General features: G+C 38.1%; 3 protein-coding genes across 4 annotated transcripts in view; 1 reads left to right on the plus strand and 2 right to left on the minus strand.

The window, feature by feature from the left end:
* LOC120495539 (uncharacterized) lies at nt 1-1,987 on the plus strand. The gene is made up of 3 exons (XM_039695166.2): nt 1-220; nt 303-406; nt 843-1,987. The coding sequence occupies exons 1-3, from the start codon at nt 22-24 to the stop codon at nt 1,263-1,265; spliced, it is 726 nt and encodes a 241-aa protein (XP_039551100.2). The 5' UTR covers nt 1-21; the 3' UTR covers nt 1,266-1,987.
* A 956-nt stretch (nt 1,988-2,943) lies between these two features.
* tigara (TP53 induced glycolysis regulatory phosphatase a) lies at nt 2,944-5,666 on the minus strand. The gene is made up of 6 exons (XM_039646914.2): nt 5,525-5,666; nt 4,895-4,932; nt 4,639-4,760; nt 4,140-4,217; nt 3,946-4,056; nt 2,944-3,571 (listed from the first exon to the last, which is right to left on the minus strand). The coding sequence occupies exons 1-6, from the start codon at nt 5,554-5,556 to the stop codon at nt 3,182-3,184; spliced, it is 771 nt and encodes a 256-aa protein (XP_039502848.2). The 5' UTR covers nt 5,557-5,666; the 3' UTR covers nt 2,944-3,181.
* Nucleotides 5,520-26,594, minus strand: part of ccnd2a (cyclin D2, a) — a 142,792-nt gene continuing 121,717 nt past the window's right edge. The window contains exons 1-5 of one of the 2 annotated variants that reach the window (XM_039646911.2): nt 24,090-24,508; nt 22,511-22,726; nt 18,871-19,030; nt 14,342-14,490; nt 5,520-10,312 (exon numbers count right to left, since the gene is read on the minus strand). In XM_039646911.2, coding sequence (XP_039502845.1) covers nt 10,136-10,312; nt 14,342-14,490; nt 18,871-19,030; nt 22,511-22,726; nt 24,090-24,284 — 897 coding nt within the window. In that variant the 5' untranslated portion in view covers nt 24,285-24,508 and the 3' untranslated portion in view covers nt 5,520-10,135. Of the gene's footprint in view, nt 10,313-14,341; nt 14,491-18,870; nt 19,031-22,510; nt 22,727-24,089; nt 24,509-26,594 lie in introns of those variants that run through there. The other variant, XM_039646912.2, reaches the window with a different exon arrangement.

Below are 26,594 nucleotides of genomic sequence, written 5' to 3' on the forward strand. Positions count from 1 at the left end.
TCTGCCTGATCCAGACTGATCATGCACATCATTCATCTTCTCTGTCTGGCAGCTGTAACCATCTGCACACTAATAACTTGTCATCCAATACAAAAGGAAAAAATCCAAACAGATTTAATATGTGAAAATCTGAGAGATATGGAGGCCAAGATCAGCAGCAATTTCCTCATGATTCAATTTAGTAATAGGATGGGGAAAGCCATTCATCAACACTCAAAAGGTAAGTTAATTTTTTTTACATAAACTGAATCTACATATTTTTACTTTTAATATTATTACTGACTCTAGTTTATTTTATAAAGGAGACATTTTACCGAAGAAAAGAAGCAAGGATTGCTTTTCAATATTTGTTTTAAAAAATAATAATATAATGTGTTTGGAAACAACCAAAAAGCCACATATTTCAGTAAGTATGAGTTTTTTTAAATCAATATTAATAAAAAAATAAATACCTAATTTTACAGCTATTGATATATACCTTTGCTACCTTTTGTATAACTTTTGCTATACTTTTGATATGACATTTGCTATCATAATTACCATGTCCTGGATTAATAAGCATAACTGCATTATGGCTAAAAGCCCTGAATAACAAATACTAATAACAATAAATTCCAATACCTAATTACAGAACTTTTTTTTTTTTAATTAATAAGAATTGGTAAGAAATTAACACTTTCATTGAGCAAGGAGGTATTAAATTGATCAAAAGAGACAGCGAAGCTATTTATAATGGTTCAAAAGATTTATTTTTCAAATCAATGCTATTCTTTTGAACTTTCTGCTCATCAAAGAATCCCGAAACATTATTTTTCTCAATAAATGACGTTTGATATCCTCAGGTTGATGTCATTAATAAGGACTGCTTTAAAACAATTCAAAGAAAGAATTCCTATCAATCTACACGGAGGAGTGACGCAATGATCAAGCTTTTTGGAGCTATAAGCCACACTGAGGCTTATAGTGCAGAATTGCCACTTTCTCTGCAATCAAACAACCATAAAACACATCTCAGGCAGAGAAGAAGCCAAAATATTGACCCATCTGATCCTTTGGGATTCGAGAACCCCAAGTCAAAAACCACCAATTATCGAAGACTACATCGAGAGCGAGAGCGAGAGCACGAGCGCAGCAGTAATGTTTCTAAAGAGACCATCACTTCCTATGATGACCCTTTAAACGTACTGCTTTCCAAGAGCCCAGTCAGTCCAAATTTACAAAAAGGAAAGAAAAATATTCACGTTGCACCATCTGATCCATTCTGAACAAATTAGGTTCCTTTATGGGTTTTACAGCCTCATGCCAAAGAAAACCATCTGTGAATTAAACTACATTGGAAGGTTCCCACCTAAAAACAAACAATACACTGATCCGAGGAACTTCTAAATGTAAGGTTAAGAAAGTAAATGGTTCCATGGAAACAAATGACCAGCTGCAACTGATGCAATCCATGGCCTCTTTTTCAGCTCAGTGAGTGAGGCTAGTTTAGGTCACTGCTTGTCAGTCCTTTCACCTTTTTCAAGTCAGTTAAAATTTAAACTACTCTGCAATGCTGCGGCAATAATGTTGTTTTCATCAGAACTGTGCAAGAACCTTTTTCATTGATTGATGTAGGTAATATCATGAAATACTAAGAATCACATGCATTTGGCAATTATTTTCTTGCAATGTTTGGAGTCTGCAATTTGAATCATTTTATTTCATGTCGACAGTAGGGCTAGTTTCAAACATATGAAATGGTGCTGGCCACCTCTACTGAATTATTTATTGAAGAAGAATTGATACGTTTTTATTTATTACATTTTATATGAATGTCTTTAATCTAAATAAAATTAAAAAAAATCAAATTTCAATTTATAAAATGTGAATGAAAGTGTTTTAGTTTCATAATAACCTTAAATTAAACAATCTTTTCAGGAAATCTTCATATTGTATACCAGGATTCATATTGATTATAATGTATAATTCATTTAGCAATAAATAAATACAATTCCATACAAACAATAAAATTTATTAGTTGGCTATTTTTTGTTCCTGTTCTTGTTAAAGTTTTATGTTATGACATGAGTGTCAGATTTTCCCGTTAAAACTCTTAGATTTAATTTCTCACAAGTTTCCCAGCACATTATATTAAAAAAATCATAGGCGTATGTTTGTGAGGTAAGGATACTTTTTTGAATTTTGAAACAAGATTTTAGATCTCAAGATTAATGGTGGAAGGCATTTTGACCATGCTTCAATATCTGACGCTTTAGGCACCCTTTAGCGTTAATTACATGACGCGATCCTAGGGCGTCATGTAACCGACGATTTACCTTTAGAGTCAAACATCTTAGATGATAATTCAGAATACTTTATTGTAGAAAAAAACATGCATGTGTCGATTGTGACGGCACATTTTCAGTAGTCACAGTAATGTTTTGGAAGCGACCACATCACATTACTGATTTTCCCAAATAAATTATTATGTGTTCCCTTTTGTCACTACCAAAATAATGATGGCATGTTTCGGTGGTGACAATTTAAGATACTTGTGAGCCTAGCTCAAAGATGATAACCAGCACATTGTACACAGTTGTACACACATAATTACACCCTAAAAAGGTCACGTAGCTTAATCCTGTAATTGTGGACAAATGTGGGCACAGAGGACTCAGGTGTGATCCTAATTTTTATTTATTATAAATGTCATATCACTGTCTTCGATAAAGTTTTGTCTATCCATTTATGGTGTTTTTTTTATTTTATTTTGGGGGTATTTTTGAATTGATTAACTTCAAAAAGTACCATATTTTTTTATGTAAATTATGCTTATTTTTATGTTTTATTTTTTTAAAATTTCTTTAACTACATTAAAATATCATTCCAATAAGTTCTTAGAGCTAAAACCTAAAGATGAAGTGACTTTGCTGCCACCTTTGGCAATATATAAACACAACAACATAGATGTATGACATTTATTTAGTTAACATTTACACGTTTATACCATTTAAAAGTAAATCAATAACTTACATACACACAAACACTTCGAAATCTTCGAAAAAACAATATTTAATACTGCCAGTGTCTGAATGGTATACAATATAGGATTCAGAAGTTATATTGTAAAATCAAATGAGATATTTGTAAAGGTTGTCTTTCTAAAAGTGATATTACATAATTCTGTATGATGAATCGGATCTTAATCAGTCTTGATGTGATCTCTTCTGTTGATGAACACGCATTTTATGTCTGAAAACGCAAAACCCGCATTACTACATTTCAAAGTGATAATAAAACGGCACATTCCGGTGTTCGGGCAGATGGCAAACTGTTGAGCTGGGTCTAAACCACGGCCCATGGGGCACTTCAGGTCCTCAAAAAAATGGCGCATCATTATGCTCATATAAGCCCCGTGGCCGACAACCAAGACGTGGACAAAAACATTCAAGACTCCGTCATCTGGGAGTCCTGCAGGAGCCCAACTGGTTTCATCTGATATGGATATCCCACCATCTTGTACTTTGTCTTGATGGTCATTAACTATTCGCTGCATCATAGCCTTGAGAAAATCCTTGATTCGCACCTTCACCTGAAATGAATATAATCTTATGTATATATATATATATATATATATATATATATATATAGTAAAAATAACTTCTTTTTTTCCCCTCATTTAAAGTAAACAGAAGTTTAGGATGACAATTAGATTTGTTTGTTTTTTTGTTGAAAATGTGATGAACTGGACACTAAATCTGTTTTTTATTTATTGATCATTCAAAATTCGTTTTAAAATATTATATTAAATACATGGGACATAGGACATGGACTTTTATATTATTATTTAAAAATATACTCCTGTTTTGTATAGTGTTGCCATTTAGTGTGTCTGTTTTCTTTCATCACAAACCAGCTATACTGACTATTATTTATTTTTTTTGACATAAGTGCCATTTATTTTACCTGCTCCATGGTTTCTCCCTCAGGTGGAGTGAACTCTGGTAAAGGCTGCCCGGCTGCTTTAGCCATGTTTTTCATTTCTATGACTCGACCTCCCTCAGCTACACCAAATCTCTGGAGGAAAAAAAATAGTTCTGAGGAGATGCATATGAAAAGACATTTTTCTAATATTATCAAGCAAGCAGTACTCTACTTACTCTCTCTTTAAGTGATCGATCTGCTACTAGTTCTATATCATGGCCGGTTTTGTTGTTTCTCACAATGATCTCTGCAGTCTGTAATTTTACAAAAAAAACAACAACAAAACACATGATTATTCATACTATAACGAATACACACAAGGAAAGTGATATTTGTTACAAGAAACCAATAGGACACACTAGTTAGATATGATTATAACTTCAGTGGGCATGTGCAACCTTATAACAATAACATTTGCAACAGTTGCAAAATGCAAATTATGGTGTGACAATTATTGATAGTTTCTTTATCAGGTTCAAAATAGACTCACATAGGTATATCACTTCAATGCTTGCTGACTCTTATCCAGGGAAAAATGCATTACAGCTATACCCACATGAGCACTGAACAGAATAACGTAAAAAGAGTTCATTTTATTTTGGGGAGAAACATTTCTCTCTACTTGTGCAAACGTGTATGTTTCTACTAAACTTGAACTAGTATGTTTCTGCTTACCTGCTTGGCACGTTTCATGTCACTGACAAACACGTTTGTGAATTTTACATCCCTGAGGTACTGGCCAGCAGCCTCAGATTGACGTATCCCAATTTCAGAAAGCGGTGAGTCTATTTTCTGACCTAAATGTAAAGAAATTATAGTTTGTGGAGCATGTGCTGCGATAAAAATAAAAAAAAAGTAATACTTAATGCCTGAAATAAATGCAGGGTAGCCTACTGATATGGATAACAGTTTTCCACCTGTAAAAAATTACCTTGTAAAATGCCATCTTTGTTGCACTGCGTCTCACCACTAATAAACCAAAAAAGTAGTGATCAATAAAAACTTTATTACTAACCAGCACACAGTTGTAACCAATCATTTAATAATTCAAGAAAACCCCTAATTATAATTGTGACCATTGGTGTTACTAACTTCACACGTTTATTCTTGTAGACTGTAATGAATTTCTAAAAAACCTCTAGCAATGAAGACAACAGACTAAATAACTTAAATTACTATAATGTTACATGGGCAGTGAGGGCAGGACATATTTTTGGTGTTTTTGGAGTTACACCAAGTTTGCCTCTGACCTTTCACTGGAAGAGGATTCGGATTGCCCTTAAACACAAGTTACAACGGACAGGAGAAATATGATATGAGCCCAGTAAAGTTTAAACTAAATTCTCACTTGCATATTTCAACTCTACTAAATGTCAGACAGACCTCATGTATATTAATACCGTTCTATAACGCCATGACGTTCTGATACAGAGCTATATTTAGACCTAATTTTAGTATAATTAAAATATCAGGTCACTTTAATTTAGAGTTACTGAATCAATAATGCAGATTATCAGTTGGCAACGTAACGGTAGCAAACAAGACAGAAAAGACAACTTACTGTCGGACTATTGTTAAACCAAAAGCGAGCATTGCTGCAGCTATTACGATGCAGTTAACAGCGTCGTGGGGTTATAGACCCTCATCCATTGATCCAGGAATCTGTCACAGTCCTTTCATTTTCAAACGCTGCTTTGCGGTGACAGCATGGGTGACAGCACTGCTTCTGCTTCTGACAGCAACCGTACTCGAACCGGAAGTTCGTACGCATGGCTGGTAGGTCCGACTCAGTTTCCAAAATGTAGCTTAGCTTGGCCCTAAGCAATATTTGCTATTCTTTTAAATGTTGTTTATAAGGTTGCTTATTTAGATTTAATTTATCCTAGTTAATTTTGATGCAACTTACCTGAAACATTGTTAAAATGTATTTTTTCTTGGCTGAAATAGAAATGTTAAAACCAACTCTGTTGTGTAAGTTTGTTGATAAAGCTGTCATATCTGTTTAAGTCATATAGATATTTCCAGTGTGTTTAAAGTTCGACATTCGATTCACAAACAAATCGTTCAGATTTTTTTTTTTCGCACGTACTGTATGCGCCAGCTGGCCGAATCATTGAAAAGATCCGACTCAAAAGAATGATTCGTTAACGAATAACCCGTTCACCCATGACTGAAGCTTGCACTGCAGTGACTCAGTGGCGCCGCGCGTGGCCGTGGCGGGCTTTGAAATTTTATAACGTCTGCCTGTCACAGTTTTCTTTTGGACCGTATCTCATTGGCATTAGATTAAGTCAACATAGGTATTTTATTTTAATTATGATATTTTTATGACTCACCAGCTGTTCCTCAGTATTAAAATATAAATTTTACCACAGTATAGCCTACAGTGGGCCCACTGAAATAAGAAGAGGAGACGAATTTCTTTCATGGTAAGTTTTATTGACCTTAGCATACAGCATGTCCTCTCCTTTAACTTCATTCATGCTCTCAAAGACAAATTTGAGTTCAACAGAAATCCAAAGAGTATCCACAGAATTGCCAAGCCCTAATGACTTCACCCTATAATTCATCTCTTATAAATCAGCTGTAACAATTTCCAACTTATTTAAGTTATAATTATTTAGCGGATGGCTGAATATAAAAGTTCAACCTGTTCAAATGTGTAATTTTCACCCAGTCTGTCTGATTACGCACACTCAATCTTTGCAGTCATTCTCTACCAGGTTATGACATGCTGGATAGATTCCCGTTGTTATTTTCACCATTAACATTGCCAATAAAAGGTTAAGAATAACATAGGACCAACATAGCACCACACTCGTTAAAGCAGATATTTATTGAACAGAGGTTGTGCAACAGACATAACTGAGGTACATGATATGGTTATAGTGGAGGGAGGAGTCCTTTACTCAATGTTGCTTATTTTATATTTACAGGTTTTTATTCACTGGAATGGGCAGGGTACACAAGACATTGTCAATCAGACATTTGTCACCTCCTCCATCCACTATTTCTGATGTCCAGGTGGGAGCCTTGTAAGCTTTCTACAGTACATCGAAATTCAACTGTATTTAGCCTACTACATCAGACATATCATAACCTCTTCTATGTGCTGTCCTTTCCAGGTTCCCGAAAAAAAACTGTTGTGAGTTGTGTGAGGTAATGGAAAAAGTCTTTCATGTCCAGTAAACCTGAGGTATAGAGATACCATACTTACAGAATGTGACAGAGAAAGAAGAGGAGGAAAAGACTAAAAGGTAAAGAAACATGCCTTTATAAGAGCACACTGTACAAAGAGCATTTCCAGTCGAATACTCATTTCATGTTCTTCTTTTACCCTCTACTTCTGTATTCTCAAAGTATTCTGTAAGCAGTAAAATAATTATAATACAATTGTTTATAAAATAGCAGCACACTGATGTGACATCACAACTATGTAATGTTATTTTTGTGTATAAGATGAAACAAACAAACAAAAAAAATCATAGCTTTTTAGCAGCGGAAAAAACAATAATAACTCAATAACAATATTGACACTTGATTGATGTCTTCACACCCTTTCCATCTCATCACTTTGGAATACAGTATCATACCCCTTAATGAACGTAACTTCAGTCCATATTCAAAGTCAAACAACATAGCCACCCATACAATCTGTTAACAGTACTGTAATTCATTTTCAGAGCAGAGCTGGGAAAATATTAAGACAGACTAATTTAATACAATAAGATTGACGGGTTTTGGTGAGAGGATGGAGGAAACGTGACTTGCGAAACTCAAGCATCACTAATAACTGTTTCTCAGCAAAGGAAATGTGTGAGTACACGCAGATATCTCCTTTACACACAGAAAGACATGCACACAAACACACACGCATATGTAGACGGACACAAACCTAAGCTCAACTGCCCCTTTTCAAGGTAAGCTTTGAAAATTCAGCATATGAAAGCCGTTTTGTGCTGATGAGGCACCCTGTTTTTGGACACTGTAATGACTTTTGGAAGTTTTCAAATCCCTTGCCAGTTCAAGATTTGGAAGCAGCATATTTTGGATGGCTTGGTAGTGGATCTTATGCTTAAGCTCTGCAAAACAGGGTGAAATTCTACATCAGACTCAAGGCACTATATATATATATATATATATATATATATATATAAAAACATTTCTGCAATGGTACAGTTGCACAAGTTAATTTTTTCAAATTTCAAGAAAACTGCCCATGGAGCGTGCAAACCAACAAACAATTTATTTTCTTCCATTTTGATCAGTTTTCTGTCTTTTTGTTGTCTGGTTATTTGGTCTTTTTTATTTTGTTAAATTAATTTGCCTTATTATTTTGTTTCTGTTTTCATACATTGGTTTCCAATGCTTTATCGCTGTAATGAACCGAACATGCCATTATCAAAACATGGGAAACCAGCCCCCCTACCAAAAAAAAAAAAAGAAAAAGAAAGAAAAAAAAGACCCCTTAATCATAACCTTTTTGTTATCCATGGCAAATACGCTCAACACTAAACTGACACCGATGGAGTAATCTTCCCCAGTTATGAGCTGGCAGTATCAATGAAACTGGTTTAGATACTGGTCTGTAATTCAAACACAAGACAAAAAAAAAAAAGGACAAACAAATAAACTGACAAATAGATTTAAGATCTTAAATACTAGGTGATTTATGGAAACCATAATAGCTGTTGTTTCTCCTTTGGCTTCCTTTCCTGCTTCTCCGTATCATCATCCTCATCTCAGCAGCATGCTTCACACCTCAAACTAACCAAGCTTCATCATCATCCTCATCCTCAATCATTCTTGCCTACACATTCCTTTACTGCTCATCAAATTTGCAAACGCTTGTTTGCAAACAAGTCCATGACTCTTCTCTCGACCAAACACAAATCAGCCTAAGGCTCCTTCAACACGCTAACAACAAAATACGTAATAACAATATAAACTGTATACAATACAAATTTAATATTTAGTGGGAGGTTGCCCCAAAGAACAACCTTACCCACAAATTTTAAAAACAACTCTTCTTGCCTTTAGAAGAAATGAGGGAACGTAGCCGTCTCCGTCCGCTCCCTTTTCTTGCCTCCTCATGTTCTGTGCACTGGGTTGGGCTCAGCCCTCAAGCAGTTTCCAGGCCAGTAAATAAAAGCATTTAATATAAGGCACTGATACAGGAGGCCCTCGAAGCATCGTGGAATCATTTGCTATCCCTGTCCAGACCATGTGCCGACCACTGAATCAGTCTCAATGACCAAACACTCGCAGCTAGATGATTAAACAAAGCCCGCATGACTCACACAAGAGTGCCTGATATAGGGTAACTTGTACACGCTTGCACATGAGCCAAAATACACCACACGTAAATGCATGCACACAAGCAGCTTGACAAAAGCTTATTTGAAGTGTCTGTAACATTAGCATCAAGAGACAATAATTTGCTTGTTTAACAGGAATAATAATAATAGTCGTATTAAAATTATATTAATAGTCTACTGTCGTGATATAAGCCCCTGTTGCCCTAGCAAAAGAGCCCTGCGTTCTTAGCATACGACTTGTGTCTCACCGCTCCTTTTTAATCCCCATTTTCTGGTCCTAATGCATTCTTAGTACACAGCCAAGTGAATGGGTGCGTTCATTCAGACTCATGGCACATCAATGTGTGTTCAAGTTCAGGCATTCCAAAATGAACCAAAAAATTAAAGTAAAAAAAAAAAATCACAACAAAACAGGAAAAAAAAAAAAAAAAAAACATAGCCCCACTTTTTGTACCCTTTCAAGCCAGTCTGATACAGTAGACTCTCTATTTTGAAAAGCCCTTTACACTATCACTTTTGCATTAAATATTATTATGTTTACACAATCAAAAGAGTTTGCAAAATACTACATGCTTCCCTTCTAAGAGTCTGAGGCACCGTAGAGCTTTTTGCATCATTATCAAATCATTTTAAAAAATATCTATTTTTTGTATCTAAAATAGCTTAGAATTTTTTTCTTTTTTTTTTTTGTCATTTACGGGAGTATTTTTTATTTTTTTTGAAAATGAAGATAAAACTATACAAAGACTAGCAAGCACTTTTTGTTGGGGTTGTTTGTTTTTTTTTTTGTCATTTTTGTTTTTTGTTGTTTTTTTCTTTTCTTGAAGACTGATCACAGCATTCCTGCAGCAAGCTCACAAGTTGATGTCTCGTACATCGGTTGGGGTGCTGGACTGGTCCTGGTCATCAAGTGCTTTGCTGCGCGGGCCACCCTGTTCCTGCTGCTGCTGTTTCTGCTGCTGCCGGCGACCCTCCCTTAGGTTATTCATCAACACTCTCTCAATCTGCTCCTGGCATTCCTTTAACACATCCTGCAATGAATCAGACGCATAACGTTAGAAAAACAGGTTTATATCGCTGCAATGTCTGTACTTATCCAGAATCTCTTCATTAATAATACTGTTAAAGCAAATGCGAATTCACACTCAGTTAATGGTTTAGGTCAAACAACAAGATTTAACCAAAATTCTAACCTAGATTTTTGTGTCAACACCAAATATGCAACTAAAACAATAGAAGTTTCCCTGCAAGCAGAGAAAAAAAGCTCTACCCCAGTTTCCCATGTTAATTACATCTATATCCCATGGATAAAACAAGGTAGTGTTTCACTTGTTTTTTGTATACCCTTTCATTTTCACAACAGGGAATCTCACTTGAGTCCACCAGAGTCTTCTTCCTGCTCTGTGTAACTAAGAACAAACTAAATCTTTTAGATAAAATATGAAAAATGCTTAATGCAACCCTGTGGGTGGCTCCAAAGAGCATATGCCATATTTAAAATGGCTTTCACACACTGACACCAAAATGAGAAATGATGCCCTCTAGTGCAACTAAATGGATACGTGATCAAAGCTCTCCCTCCTATTTAGTGGGTATGAGACACAACAGGCATCTGTGGGAAGTTTGCTGTGAATGGCCCATGGGAAGGGCCTGTGGAGAATGTGTTGCTTGTGGAGAGGCTACATTCCTTTGACATTTACTGCTAATTAAAAGCTGATGGGCCAAAGTCTGAAATTATGTTTATGCATGGCTCCTGGGCCAGGCGAGTGTTTCTGGCATGTAGAAGCAGTCTATCGTTTATCATTTATTTATTATTTTTATTGTTGAGGAATAGCTTAGTGTCTTTCTTTCATTGTGGATGACAATGCCAACACACCATTTCCCACCACGATGAGGCATTATTAGTCATGAAAAATAAATTCCTTCGAGTAAATTAACTAAAGCATAAAACATGTAAAGGAACTGCCTGTGTCTTACCACAAGAATGCCAGGCCCGACTTCTTAAAAGACATTTCCCTGTACGCTAGTCTTTATAGCTGCACAACCAAATTCATGCCAAGCCCCAAAGGCTTAATTCAGGCAACTCTAATAGCTTCAATGTGCGACTACTGGTAAAACCAGGACTTGCTCTAGAAGAGCTTCTCAATGATTAGATCCAGAGAAGGGTGGCACTTGGTGAGCTGCAGGATGGAGTGGGTGGTCCCTGCTTAATCCAACATAGCCCTGATCAAGAACACCCTCTATCCCACCGGAGCATGGCTACGTTTGTCAAAGTCAAACAAATGAAGAAAAATCGGTCGAATCGAAACCACAAGAAAGATGGTCTACTGAAGAAACAGCAGTTATTGTGATGTAACTCAGTGTGTGCCATCATGGACAGAAGAAGCCTAGAAGCATAAAGGAGAGACTTGAGTGGCCAAAAAAAAAAAAAAAAAGGGAAGTGAAAGCAAGGATTGCCGGGTTCAGAGCAAGGCCATCACAGCATTGAGAAATGAAAAGGATTAAGATGTCCCAGAGGCCTAATGCAAGAGGCCAGGGGGCCTAACACATGATCTTATGTACCAAAAAAAGCCTTGAAGTTCTTCTCTAAATAATTTGCAACTCTTCAGCTCCAAATAACATTTCGCTTGCAAAAAACAACGTCCTTATGACATTATGACTTTAGGCAAAGGAGCATTCTCCGCATACCAGACCCAAAGTTTCTAACATTTCACCTACTTTTAGAAACTGCGGTATCTCCGAGTTTTAACTGTGCACTCTTCCTGATTAGTTGAAGTTTTTATAGCTGCAGATCTTTAGCTTGTATAAGATGAGCACAAGGACACAAATGAATGCCTCAACATAAACAAATCAGTCAAGGCCTCATTTAAAAGAACTGGTAACTCTGTGATCCTGGATGCCTAAAACATCCCAAAGAGCATCATTTACTGTATTTACTATAGCTACAGTAACAAACTACGAGTAACACCCAGTATCAGACAAATATTTAGTTGCTTCTTTCTAGGAGAGACCTTAGGGTGTTTGTGGAAACTTCAAGCCAATTTATCAGGCCTCTTGGTTTGGCATGCATGTGTGTACCTTACTGCTGCACAGAGTATGCTTCATCAGGTGTGTCTTCAGCTACACACACATTCCAAGGACGACTGGAAGAGGCTGGCTGCCCCTATCATATGTCTACTGGAAACTACAGGCACTGGACACCACAAATGTCAGCAGGGTTCCTGGTTCCAGGTTGGCAGCACCGTTTGGCATTAGGTTGACTTTCCTTCAAACTCTGTCTGACCGCTCACCTCCCAACCTCTGCCTCAATATGGAAGGTCCCCATACACTAAGGAAACGTTTAGTACACAAAAACCTTGTTTATTGAAGACTAGGTTTCTACTTCTACTTTATATATCTAGATAGGACCTCTAAGATTTTCTCAAAACAACAATTCTAACTAATTCGTCCCAAACAAATTCAGTGCTCAAATAAACATAAGGGTGCATTCACACATGGTTAAATTGCTTGGTCCGAACCCAATTTTGATTCCCCCCCCCCCCCCACCTGCTCCCAATACACATTGTATTTTTTTGCCTTTTGAACCTTTGAACCCCTTGTTGCAAGGTAATTTGAACAAAATCAAACTATAACAGTGAGACGGGCAATGCAATGTTTTGATTTTGTTTCTAAAGAACGGGGAAGTCTATGTTTGCAGTAGTGCTAGTAAAGCAGACATACCTGTAGCACTGCTAGCAATAACCCTTACACACTTGATTCTATAATGTCACAATAAATATATTGTTGCAGTAGCATTTAAAAAAGTCAATTTGCATCCTTGACAAGACAAACTGTTTAATTGCCCTCCTTTCACCCAAACATTTTAATTTTGTCATCATTTGCTCACCTTCATGTCACTCCAAACCTATATGTCTTTCTTCTGAGGAACACAAAATAAGATATTTTGAAGAATGTTGGTAACCAAATAATTCAGTATTTTTTGCATTTGTATTTTTTTTTTTTTTTTTGCAAATAATTAAACATCTACTTCTATTGGATAGATGAAAACACAGAGACTTTCTCAAAATAACTTAATGTTCCACAGCAGAAAAGTCATACAAGTTTGAGGGTCAGTAAATGATGAAAAAATGTTCATGTGAGGTGAACTATACTTTTAATTTTTCTTTAGGCTTTAGGCTCAGTGCGAGCAGAGTAGCGTGCATACACCCTACCTGCATGTTTTCAAAGGTATGGCTTGTTGGCATCCAGCAATGTGACGAGTTGTTCATGGAGCAGGCAGTTCATTCCTTCTGCCCTGGACCTCACACTCCTCAGACACTGAGCACCTTTACTGCTGTGGAGGACTATTTGTTTTTCCTCTGCTATGGTGCACGACTTCACACACCACATGCTGGGGCAGCAGTCATTCTACCAGCAGCAGTGCACTCTAGGGTATTTTGGGGAGGGTTGACCTCTTCGGGTCAGGACAGCAATTGAATGCGTTTCCTGGGTCATTCTCTTAATCCTAATTTTCTATTCTCATTGGCTTTTACTTTCACCCCTAAAGAGATACTAAAGGACCTAAAAGAAACGAAATGACCAGGAGGTGGTCCCTTGTGCGACAGTATGTGTGAATTTGTATGCAAGTCATTTGCATAAAGCCATAGTATCCCTGACACATTCCCCTAGCCCTGCGGATTCTCTCCTTACAGTCACTCAGTCAGGGTCAATCCCATTTCATTTCCAGTAATTCAGTGGCTGAATGTGAAATTGAATTGAAGCTGGAGCCAAGCCCATTGAGTAAATAGGGGAAATGCACAGCCTCCTCTCACAGTCCTACAGGCACAGCAACACTTATCCCACAGATTACCAATAGTGTTGCTATTGGTAAAAAACAAGGAATCATATCATGGTCGCTGTTTTAAATTATAAAGCATCCCTATATGATCACTCCACTTTAGAATATAAACAAACTGTGAGGTAATCTGTATAGCACACTGGCCCGCATGGAAGTGTCATGTGTTATTATTATTATTAAAAGATGCATTAATAAAATATATTGTCAAAGCAAAAATACTCACAACTTCTGTGTTTGTGATCTTGGCGAGCAACTCTGTAAGGTTGTCTCCCCACAGTGAGCGGTTAGTGCTGTTGAGCTGCAGGCCACAGATAGCCGCTGCCACGCTGCCCGTTGCAATCATGGATGGAGGGGACATGGCAAAGTTGAAATCTGAGGAAAGAGCAAACCAGTCAAACTTTGAGTTCATAAAAATGTACTTTATCACACTTAGTAATATCAGATATTATTAAATAGATACAAAATTAACCAAAATCATAAATACAGATAAATGAAGACCCTTTCCATTAGGTCTGTGCACAGTCCTTTGCTAATGACTGCATCCCAGGATAATGAGGGTTCACTTGGCTTGAAAAGAATCTGAAAAGCACCCCACCCCCATCCCTCTCCTCCAGTCACCCTTTGCAGATCGGCCCCTTTTCTTCCAGCTCCTAAGTAAATCGTGTGCTCCCTGAAAAAAAAAAAAGCCCTATAGCCTTTGGAAAGGATGGAATAAAGAGCCACAGTCCCCCTGCCAATGCTCACTGCTGTAGGTCCTTTTTCCACGTGTGGTCACAGGCGTACATCTCAAAGACCAATAACCTTGTTAGCTTTCTCACTGTCATTCATAATGCAAATAAGACAGCTTGTGAACGGACCTGAAACCCCAAAAGACGACTGACTGCAAGAAGGGGGAGAAAGAAAGAGGAAAAAAAAAAGAACCAAACAACTTAGGCTGTCTGCCCCCTGCCTCATTGATTTCCATCTTTCTTCTTTTTCTACGACTCCCCCTCTCCCTTTTTTCAGACTGTTTTTCAACACTTTTTTACTTCAGGCACATACCCCTAAAGTTGAATAGCATACATGTCATTGTTGTTACAACAGCTCGAGATTTGTGTATCTTTTGGCATATTGAGTGTGGCCATTGGTGGACGTGGGTCTAGTGAGCAAGAGAGTGTGGCCTCATTGTCTGAAATCATCACCTCATATCATCCAACTGAGAGATGCAACATCAAGTCCTCTCTGTGGATTCCAATTCAACCTGACAGCCGCACAAAAGATGGGTGTTGGGGGAGGGTGTTGTTGGGTTTTAGACAGCAGGGGCGGCTGAGGGGGGCACTAAGCATCATTCTTTAATCAGTGTCCAGACCTTCGTATGGTTTTGGCAGAAGAAAAGACCCTCCTACCCACCTCATTCCCCCCATGCCATTCCTCTGATGCAGGGCCACCTCTGGGCTCACGGTCCCACACTCCCTGGCAGTCTTTGCATTACCATATTGCCATATTCAATTGCAAAGCAAACTGTGTGTGTGATGGCTCTAAGGGTGATTTTTCTTCCTCTTTCTTTTTAGGAAAAGAAAATCAAAGCCCTGGGCCCTTTGATAACTGACGAGCATGCCTTCACTGCCTTTTTAACATTCAAAGCCAGACATTTTCTCATTTTGCGGCTCGGTGTTGACAAATAAATGAACTTATTATACACTCTTCCCTTTGTGGTTTTTGCCGGGCCAGACAAAAATGTCTCAAAAGACAAGTTCTGGTCAAGCAGAAAGAAGACAAAAACCGCATTGCAACTCTTAGGTGTTTGGGGGCAGGGAGAAAAAACAATGGAAAATAGATGCCCACACAGCTTGCGTGTGCTGAGTGGGTTGCAATCTGATTTTTCACACTCTAGACAAGACAAGTTTGTCGGGGGAACAAGGGTATGCGCGTGCTAGTGGCAGAGCTGGACACTCTGGTTTGTGTGAGTGGTAAGGGAAGAATGGATGTATTCTGCACGCCTTCATTGATATTCATGCTGAGTATAAACAGTGTATGTAGCTGAGTGGTGACGCCTGTGATGGAAGGCTCCTAGTAAGCGGCGGCTGGCTGGCCTGGTATACCAGCCTCTCACCCCCTTCAATGGACCATTCTCCTGCCCTCGCCACACTGCATCCCAAGAACTGTGCCAACACAGCAAGCTCCTTGGTGGGTGCAATGTGCTGTGTACGCATTTAACTTGTAAATTAATTAAACGTCCGGAAAGTTGAGGAACGGCCAAAGAGACCGATGATTTGAGGGGCAATAAATCAAGTGCCAGGCTTTCATGTAGATGCACAGGTTTGCCTTCACAGAAAGTCTCGTTTTAAGCAGTCATGTTCGACCTGCCTGATAAAGATCAAACGTAAATATGAATTGGGCGTCGCAGTATAACGCTTAGATAGATGGTAAAGCATGTAGGTGAAGAACTTAAAAGACAGAGTTACTAAAAGAGTAGACACGTAACAAATATTCAAATAAACGTTAATTCATTAATTATGAATAATTAATTCACCTACAAAACAGAATTTAAAATGTGTTTTACTCCTAGCTATGTTGTGTCTCATTAGGAGGCTTTAAGTAATTAGATATCAGCATGTCTTGTCTGGGACATTCATGTATAACACTACTTTATAGAAATGTAAAGTCTATTGTCTTTAAAAAAAAATCTGCCACAAATCTTCAACAAAGTAAATTAATAATCAAAAGTGGCTAGTCTGCCCTGTCTAACCATAGTAAAACAGATTAATTAAAAACAGGAAGACTTTTTGACTGTTAAAATCCTGTAACAACTTGTTTCAGTCTTGCTCCAGTGCTGAGTCTTTAGCAACAGCAGTCAGGCCGTTGTGGGAGGAAACAGAGCCTCTTGAATGAGAAATGACATGAATATGGCGTTAAATAGAATGAATTAATCGTAGAATTAATTTTCAGTCCTACTTGAACACTTCACCAGTCACTACTGTAGTTATTTTTCCTAAGGGATTTCTCTGATAAGGAACCATCTGAAGAGTGGCAAAGATGATCTCTATTTTGCTGCTAATATCATAGCATGTCTCAGGTCTGTCATTATACATCTACAGACAATCTACGATGGAGAAGTAAATGGGGTGCTGGGTGTTTAACAGTAAAATGGGGTATAATCACGTTTAATGAGCTTGTTCCTGTGTAGGCCTTCGACAGACTGCCCTCCGGAGAAACGCTTTATCGTGTACTCCTTCTGCACTGACCCTTACATGCCTCTGCATATGAAATGGAGGGTTGTTCCTTTTGTCTCCTTTCTTGCGGTCTCTAGCCAAGCCTTCCAGCTATTTGCATATCTCTGAAAGGCCCCTCCATGTTATTAATTAATACTGAACTGGTCTACTCTGCCTGACCAAATCTCGCAGAGTGCTCTAAACGGAACTGTTTTATCAAAAGCAAAGAACCATTAAAAATTAGCTGTCGTCTTTCCACACTCTTCTCTCCTTTCTCATTCAGATATAGGGGCCTTGATTTATGCATGGCTCAGAAAAGAGGGGGATGCTGAATTCTCTGCAAAGAAAGCAAACTGTACAGAGAAAAGAAAAGCGGCAGTCAAGGCATCTGCCTGGCAATTAAAATCTTTTGGACACCACTTGAAAATCTGTTGTTAAACTAGTAACTAATGTATGTATTGCTTACAACAAGAGATTTAACAAAAGAGGCATTTTGCACTGCATCTGCAATTTTTCGACATCTTAAAACCAAGTTATTTTGTTAAACCATTCATATTATCCCAGCTATCATCAATGCTCAAATGCAAAAACCAATGTTTAAAAGACCTGCCAGCTCCTCCTCCTATTCCCTCTCCCATCGTATGCCATTTTCCCAAAGTCAGAGTCACTCCTGAGGTTCATGTGGAGCTGAGCAACCCCAGGGAGGAAGAGAGAAGCCTGAAGGAACAAGGGTGGTGCACTGGATCCCATTACCGCCTATGGTGATGTTCGGTACAGGCTTGGCTGGGAGAACCAGCCTCACAAAGGCTCCTGATTATGGGAAAGTCGTCATGCCCTGAAGCATCTGGGAGGCGTGAGAAGAGGGGATAAGATATGAAAACATGACATGCTTCACTGTTTGGCTCGGCTGGAACAATACACTCCTCACGTTTTCTCACCCTCCTCTCATCTCTATGTTTGATCTCCTAAAGGTGGTCCACCTCTAAGAGCAGGAACAGTATAACCAATGGCTCACCAGCACACAGGAATGTCCTTAACTATACAACTGCCTTTTGAAGTGTCACTGCATTCAAAGTTAGCCACTGATATGCCCACCAAACATACCAGGCAAACACATAAGGCTTCCAGTGACATTCTCTCCATTACAAGTCGCTATTTCAGTCCACATAGTTTCTCATGAATGTAATGAGTTGGCATTTGATAATTTGCCTGCAACAAGAACCTGAATAAAGTTGCCATAGATACTAAACCCACAGAAGACGGCTTTAATTTCAAGTTTTGCGAGGAACAAACATGGATCTTGCAACACATCACTTATTGAAGTGATGATGCAAGGTATCAACACCAACTTGACTAGGCAGTGGATCTTTTAACACTCATACTTAACACCAATGGAAGACATACACGTTGACACTCTACTAAGTTAATGTACAAATGCATGTTGAGAAGATTTCATTTTGAACGAGTGGGATACGTTCTATGGAGCACTGCACAAATTAGGACTTAGAAATGCATTATTTATTTCTAATCCCACATCCGACATCTACATTGAATACACTACCTGTTGCACAAAGGGCGATGAAAGTCTGCACATGTTTACGGATCAGGTCCAGCTTATCCTCAGGCAGTGGAAGTTTCCTCATAATGTGTTCAATAAAGTCATTGGGAGTGACAGCAGCCAGATTCCACTTCAATTTGCCCAGGACAACCAGCTCCCATTCCTGTAACAAGGTTTGAGGAAAGAAGCAAAATCACTATGGATCCAAAGCTCAATAGTTGTGTGATCTGAATCCATTTGCACTATTTGAGGTATTAAGATATCAGTGATTTTGCACATTCAACTGGTGTGACAAATTGCATCCTCTGTAGCTTCCCTAGATGTTTTCTTTTGATAGACTAGACATTGACAAGATCTAAATATAATTTTATTAAGACACTGGCTGTTGGGGTAACATTCTATATCAACCATTCAGACAAGGTGTAAAAGAGGTTTGTACTATAGACCTTGTGCGCCGTGCTCGCAGCCATCCTTAGATCTTCAGTTTTTGTGGTAGTTCTATATATTTCTAAGGCATTGGTGAAGTGGATTTACTTATTGTAGAGTTAACTAAAGTTATCATGAGCATTGCAAGGTTTTAAGCGGATGTCAGAACATATGTCAGTAGACCGGGAAGATTTTAAAACGAGCGGTTCATTCATAAATCAGTAAGATCTTACCTTCATGCTGTGGAAGTACAAACCGGAAGACAGAACACAACGAAAAGGGGCGGGGCTACATAAAGTCCATATGTTTATATATTAACTCCACTGTTACACATTCAAATGTTGTTGCTATACATTTAAACCTGATCACACAAAATCTAGCCTCAGTAAAGCTCTGGGACCTCCAGGATATGGTTTTGCCTTGGCTATAGGCAAAGCTACAAGCGGAAATCCTGAAAGCTAAAAGGCTGAATGCAGGCACACTTGAGTAGAAAAATGGGTCACTCAGATTGCCTAGTCACTTCACAGAGACTGTCCAGCGTCAGGTACTTTCCTCCTTAGCAGATAAACATAATTCTGAGTTTGTTTTATAGTAATCTGTCCAGTCAGAAGAGGCCGAAGTAGACATAGTTAAATATTGGACCTGTCATTAGCCCATTTGCAACCACAAACACACTCATAAAAACAGTAATTTGTAGCCTAGTTGTATTTAAAAGGCTTGTAATTAGATTTGCTGTAACCTCAATAGAAAAAACAAGGCTCAATTATGACCATGAATGTGACTGTTCAACACCACTGATGATACTATTTTGTCTTTTGGGGGCACTCTTGATGCATAACATGAACTTGCTTTGACCTAACTCACAATGACGAATGTAAGATGCTCAGTCATTTGGTTTCAGTCAAGAAGACACTCCCCCTTCCTATTTGAACTGAGTAACAGGGGACCAAATGACTAATTGGGGAAAACTTGCATTTGCTGGGACAGTCCTTATGACTGAACACTCGCTCAAATGGAGGTGGTTTTTTCTCCACAAATGAACCACATACACTTTATGCATGAGATGGCTAAATATCATTGCCATTACATTCTGAGAAATACAGTAAAGCCTTTACAATTGCTATAAAGCACAAACAAAAGATGCTGAACTTATACCCCTGCAACAGCTTTCTTAGTGAGCAAGAATACAATGGCAGCCATCCGCTGATGCATGATTTCTCCACTTCCTCTCTTTGCTGGATTTCACTGGTGAGTGACTCACCCAAAAGTACATACAGCAACATGTTCCTGTCTGTTCTCTCCTCAGGGGAGGTGCCTGATGTGAACATCAAGCCATGATGACATGTTGAAGCCACAGTCGCTCAAAACCATTGACTCCTGGTACACCAAGAGGGGTATGATGGAATGTAAACTATGAGCAGAGGCGTTTTCAAAAAAGAAAGCCAATTACACGCTAATGTGAAAATGTGCCTTTGCGTTCTGTCACTTCGGATCTGTAAAGTTTGGGCAGCAAAAATATACATGTTCACTTTGGTGTGTTGCTTTGCTCTTAAATGGAAATTTTACCTTAAAATGAAAATTGTTTTATCAACACACACACAAAAAAAGATATTTCGAAGAACGTCAGATAACAATGAATGTACATAGGGTCAAATCAATGTCTTGGTGCCCAATCACTTCGATTGGACAAAAACTGCTGAAACATTTTTGTACAATTATTTTGTGTTCTAGAAGAAAGAAAGTCATACAGGTTTGGAACGAAAGTTTTGGCAACTAAGGCTCAAAACTACATATTTATGTATTAGCAAACGATATACTGTATTTGTGTACATCTCCATCTTTGGTCATATTCTGAGCACACTGTTGAACCTTTATGAGGCTATAAATGACCACAAACGCCAGCTTTAAGTAACTTTAGGACGACATATTGTCTTCTGTGGCTGTCAATTCAACAGTCCAGTGTCCCCTCACTAGTGCACTGATGGCAGCCCTAAAATTCAATTTGAAATACTTGCAACACAGCCTTGATGCAGGAACCCACTTCCTCCTTTTGTGCCCTACAGTCGTACCTCCAGGCTGTCATTGTGGTTTCATTTACAAGAACTTCTTGCTAGCTAACGAGGAAAAAAAATGTAAATGACTGACAGCTGATATTCAGTTTCCTGCATCTGTTGGACTTTGCAGACCAGCAGAAGCTCCACAACAACACTAGGCCAGACTGAAGAGAAAAAACAGGATGCCCACAGCAACAATTCGCTGACAATTATTTACCCTGAACTACTAGCCTAAAACACTGCCCATTTCCACAAGAAATACAATGCTGAATCAGTAAGAGCTGAGGAAAAACTCACAAAGTGCAGGTGTAACATAGTCAAATGTTTTTTTATGCCACAATGTAGCACACTGTTTTTTCCCCTTGACACTGAGTAATGAGTGATTTAACAGCATATTTAGCTTTCATGTCTACAGTTTTTCCTCTAAATCAAAAATTTACTCATATAGTTGACCTATGCAAATAGAAATGAGAAGAAGCTAAATGACGATATTCCAAAGATGAAAAGTTAGTCAATTGACTGTATCTCTCTTTTGACACTTAAGGGGATGATACATGTGGAAACTTTTTGAGCACTGTTGCTGGGCAACCAGGTGAGGCAGGGCCTTTGACCAATCGAAAGATTTCAGATCAAAATTTGTCGCCCATTCTCAAATGGAGATTTCCCAAGCAGCATCGGTTGGCAACATTGCACAAAAAGTTGCCCCATGTACCTTGAGACTATTCTATTTTCACAAAACATGCACCTAACAAGACCTCAGCCCTGATATTGCTGTGGGTTGCATATTTGCCACTAGATGGCGTAATAGCCCTGTGATACATGGAAACGCACTCAAATACCCTTTAGTAGATATTTGAATGTGGAGAACATCCATCAGACGGCAGAATATTCGGTCAAACAGAACCTTAGACCACGTTTAATTCTTATGTGGCTGATTTTCTAAACATACACATTATGAAAAATAACTCCATAAAATACTGCAGTGGGTTACATTCATTTTTAAATTAAAATTAAATAAGTGGGATGCATTAAAATATGTAGTGACAGTATGCAATTTATATTTGGGGAAAATTGTGGATAAAGTATGCCTATGTAAACAAGTATCTAGTTGCTACAGATGGGTTAGTAGGTTTTGGTATGCAAAGAGTTTGTTTGGTGCTTACCAGCAGTTCCTGCGGTCTGATTGAGTTATCAGTATAGATGCACAGCTTCTCTGCAGTTAATGGACGCGTCTCTTTCAATTTAGACGCAAGAAACATGCACACTGCTCCGAGCAACTGCAAGTTACATTTTCTTGTTGGTACCACCGCTAAAAATCGGTCCAAGTAGTTCATAGCCAGTGGAAAAACTTCTTCCTCACATTTCTGTTCCTCGCAGACCTGGAAAGGGCAGGGCATAACTTAATCAGTTCAGAGGAAAAGATGCACGTGGCGCAACAAAATTAGTCTAATTTATGACACGCAATGTCTGTATATATATGTAAAATAATTGTCAAGAAAAAACGAAATATGTCGTACTGTCCATCAGTGGCATATATATGAGGTTGTACATCGTTACGGTAACAGTAGAGATTGATTCAAAAAAAGAAGAAAAAAAAACGTGCAATTCCTCTCTTGTAGTTATAAATGTATAGGATGAAAAGAGGACTCAAACGTCTTTGTCAATAAGCACACATTCCTTTGGTTCATTCAGTAAGAAACGAATTCAAATCACAATCACCCGAGCCAAAAAACACCCATGCTACACAGTACGGGATCTGTTTTTTTAATTCGTCATATTTTCATAAAATATTTAAAAATATAAATAAATTGTCTACGTCCACCATTCACACCTCTAAATATTCACCAATCCCTTTTACATCATTCCCGACAATTGACAAGTTATTAAATCGGTGTTTTATACGATAAAAATGTGTTTTTTTAAACGAACTAGCATGTGGTCTTAGATGAGTGCGTCAGCATCGGAGCGAAATATGTTTTTCAAAAATTTTTATAAATTCTCCTGCTCGATTCACCTGAAATTTTAAGACATGAAAATAAAGCTAAGGTCCTCATCTAACGTTTCCAACACTCAAAGATAAGAAACATGAAAGATTCCGACAAAAAACGAACTTAATTCCAAGGCTATAGACTTCGATCAGCATGGGTTAAGAAGCAGCACGGCCCTCGCCCCTTCGGCAACCATTTATTTCAAAAAATTGTACAAAATTATAGAAAAGTAATTACCAATATATTCAACCATAATTATAAACCTTAGACGCTCATTTATCAAGTAATGCACATGTAAAGAGTTGTTATGATCATTTTGTTGCGATAAAGTTGTTGTGAAAGAAAAACCAACATGGCGATGGTTAGATGTAGCACAGCGGCAAGCATTGAAGTGCATACGTGTGCATGGAAATATTTATCCTAAAAATAAATAAATAACATTAAGCACGATTCTGTCCACTGTGTTGACGGAACCAAAAACCTTAAGAAATATGCGCTTATGATCACTGACATATGTCGATAACTTCCATCCCCCTGCAAATCTAATCGTGAACTTGGTCCAAAATCAGCGCTTATGACTGCAATCAAATAAATAACCCAACAAAATCGGATCTGCCCTTTCGGAAATATTAAAGTAGCTCCTTCAGTTGCATTCCACAATGCTAAGGCTACGTGACAGAATAAAGGAGAAAACACTTTGCAAAACGTTTTGAAGAGACGGCGTAAGCACGGAAATGATCGGATATGTACAAACCTCCAACATCCAAGTTGCCACCATCCTCCGCATAAAGGGCTGAATGTCTTTCTGAATGCATTTAAAATATGAACACTGGGGAAGAAACCTCTCTTCGATGGTCAACAAGCTCTGTAGTACCCTGTCATCTAATAGAAGATTCGGGTCAGGACGGGCTCTTACAATGGTGTCCATTTCGAGACAAAGCAATTCCATGATTGTTAAAGTCCTTTTCGATCTCGAATATGCCTACCAACAGTAAAATATAATGGTTGCGAAAGATCAAAAAGTGGAGAAAGGACTTTTCGGACACATAAAATCAGTCTACAAGGCTGTCCAGGTTAGTCCTGATCCCTTTGCAAACTTTTCCCCACTAGTCTCTTTCTCTGCTCTGCTCCTCTCGCTGCAACATTTGAGGTCTGCAGATGTAAGGCTGTGACGCAAGCTTCACAAGCAGATCTTATTATTGGCCAGAGGCAACTCTTCCTCTTATTTTCCTCCCCTCTTGCTCTTGTTATCATATAATAAATAGACTCCACAAGATGGACAGGAAGACCATATTTGCTGGTATCATGGTTCAAACAAGACGTTCATCCTTAGTTAACTCACCCATTCATTCATATACGCGACTATTTTAACGACGTTGGAACACACAGCACCCAAGGAAATACTCAACTTTTATATGGTAGCCTTTCTCGAAGTGATCTAAAACGTCATTAATTGATTTATTTTTTGTATGCTATCAAATGATAAACCAATAAATGGTCAAAAACTTTTCTTTTTGACTTTAAAACGTCCCCTCGTCATCACAAAGTAGAAATAGAACTATCTTACATGAAGCAGCAACGCCTGTGGTCAACGAGATAGCTTTCTAGGAAATGCAGCGAAAGCATGAAGCAACGCTCTCTGGTTAGAGATAGCAGCTGCAATGCTAGTTATTCTCTTGAGCTGCCTCCAGTGTATTATATAAAGCATTAGCTATAGTCTCTATTTAGGACCGAAAAGCCAAGCCTCAAAAGGAGATGTGAGCATTCCAAAATTGTGTTCTGCTATTCCTAACATGCAGGTGACGGATTTCAACAGCCCATAACAGCACTCATTTATAAAGTCATTTAAGTTGCAATTGAGGCATAGCAGTTTAACCTTTCGTCAACGGGAATTACAATTAAATGGCGCTAATGTGTTTTCAACTAGCTACCTTAAAGAGAACATCTGAGTGAGTTATTGACCGAGGTGCATCTCGAGGTTCTCAAGTGATTCGGAAGAACTCTACAGACAGCAACTATGTAGTCTACTTTTGCAACAGTTGCTTCGTTTCAACACTTTTTAAATGTGATAGGAAATGTCTCTTTAAAATCTTTTTTTTTCTCGCTGTAGATTGTTTCCCTCCCCTGTTAATTTGCATAGCCAATAGTTCTTCTGCGCGCTTTCGGATTGTTACTGGGCAGACTTTGTCAGTGGAAGTTCACCTTCTAAAGCGCCAGAAAGAACTTAATCTAATATACTGATCACCTGATGAATGTTGCTGCTTTACAGAGTCTGCCGCACGCCGATGCCATGAAGACATTTATACAACTCTGCAGCACTTACAGCAACACAATCCGAGTGATGCTTTGAGAAACTCATAGATCTATCAGATCTATATTATTTCAGATAAACTGATTCTGATTACAATTCATGCAGAACAAATAAAGCAATACAATTTAAATAATATATAGGTCATAATTTTCAAAAGTTAAGTCAGCCCATAAGTTTCTATTTTTTATATTAGAAGCCCATAGCCCATTTAGGTATGACTAAACGCAATAAGCTATAAATCTAAATGAACAGAGCAAGCAAAAAGGACGCATATCAGCTACAACATCAAATTTAGGTATAATTAAGCAATTCCAGCGACTTAAATGCTGAAACATATTGTCATTTCATTTCCTTGTTAAAACATCCGCGTTCCTTATGTGAAACTGCAGGGTAACCCACACGCACCCGACACGTGAAATTTCAGTAATGCAGGGTATCATGAGTGGGTCTCATCGTTCCAAATGCCGCATTAATTGATTCAAACAATGAAGGCTACGAGTCATTATAACATCAAAGATGCATCCTTTTTTATTGAAACAATATAAAGCTTTTTTTTTTCTTTCGCACCGAGTGGATATCATTCAAATGTTCTTTAATAAAACAATAAGACGTTGCTCAAATTATCCGCATTAGAAAGCTTTAGATAGAAGAAGCTTTATTTGAAAAAAACATAAAATGTTTCTCTTATAACCATGAAATATACACATAGGTAGATATTGTAAGTGTGCAACGTTTTGACTCATTAAGTGTCTAATTCAAATCTTCATATAAATCAACACTTTTAGTTTGCTTTGAACTCATTTAAGACATTCAAACAGGTAGGCTATTTATAAAACGTCAAAACAAAGTTTACTATATTTGATTCAAAAATGCCTCTGTGGTTCACGCCCCTATATTCTAACCTGACCATGCTGTTTTTTCGCGGAATAATGACGTCACTCAAAAGCT

The sequence above is a fragment of the Pimephales promelas genome, chromosome 25, assembly GCF_988280905.1.
Source record: "Pimephales promelas chromosome 25, fPimPro1.hap1.1, whole genome shotgun sequence".
NCBI classification, from domain to species: Eukaryota; Metazoa; Chordata; class Actinopteri; order Cypriniformes; family Leuciscidae; genus Pimephales; species Pimephales promelas.

Coding starts and splice junctions, on each gene's coding strand:
- LOC120495539 (XM_039695166.2), top strand. CDS start 22: ATGCACATCATTCATCTTCTCTGTCTGGCAGCTGTAACCATCTGCACA. Junction 221..302: donor CATTCATCAACACTCAAAAG/GTAAGTTAATTT, acceptor TATTTTATAAAG/GAGACATTTTACCGAAGAAA. Junction 407..842: donor CCAAAAAGCCACATATTTCA/GTAAGTATGAGT, acceptor TGATATCCTCAG/GTTGATGTCATTAATAAGGA.
- tigara (XM_039646914.2), bottom strand. CDS start 5,556: ATGCTCGCTTTTGGTTTAACAATAGTCCGACA. Junction 4,933..5,524: donor GGTTTAACAATAGTCCGACA/GTAAGTTGTCTT, acceptor TTGGTTTATTAG/TGGTGAGACGCAGTGCAACA. Junction 4,761..4,894: donor CAAAGATGGCATTTTACAAG/GTAATTTTTTAC, acceptor CTTTACATTTAG/GTCAGAAAATAGACTCACCG.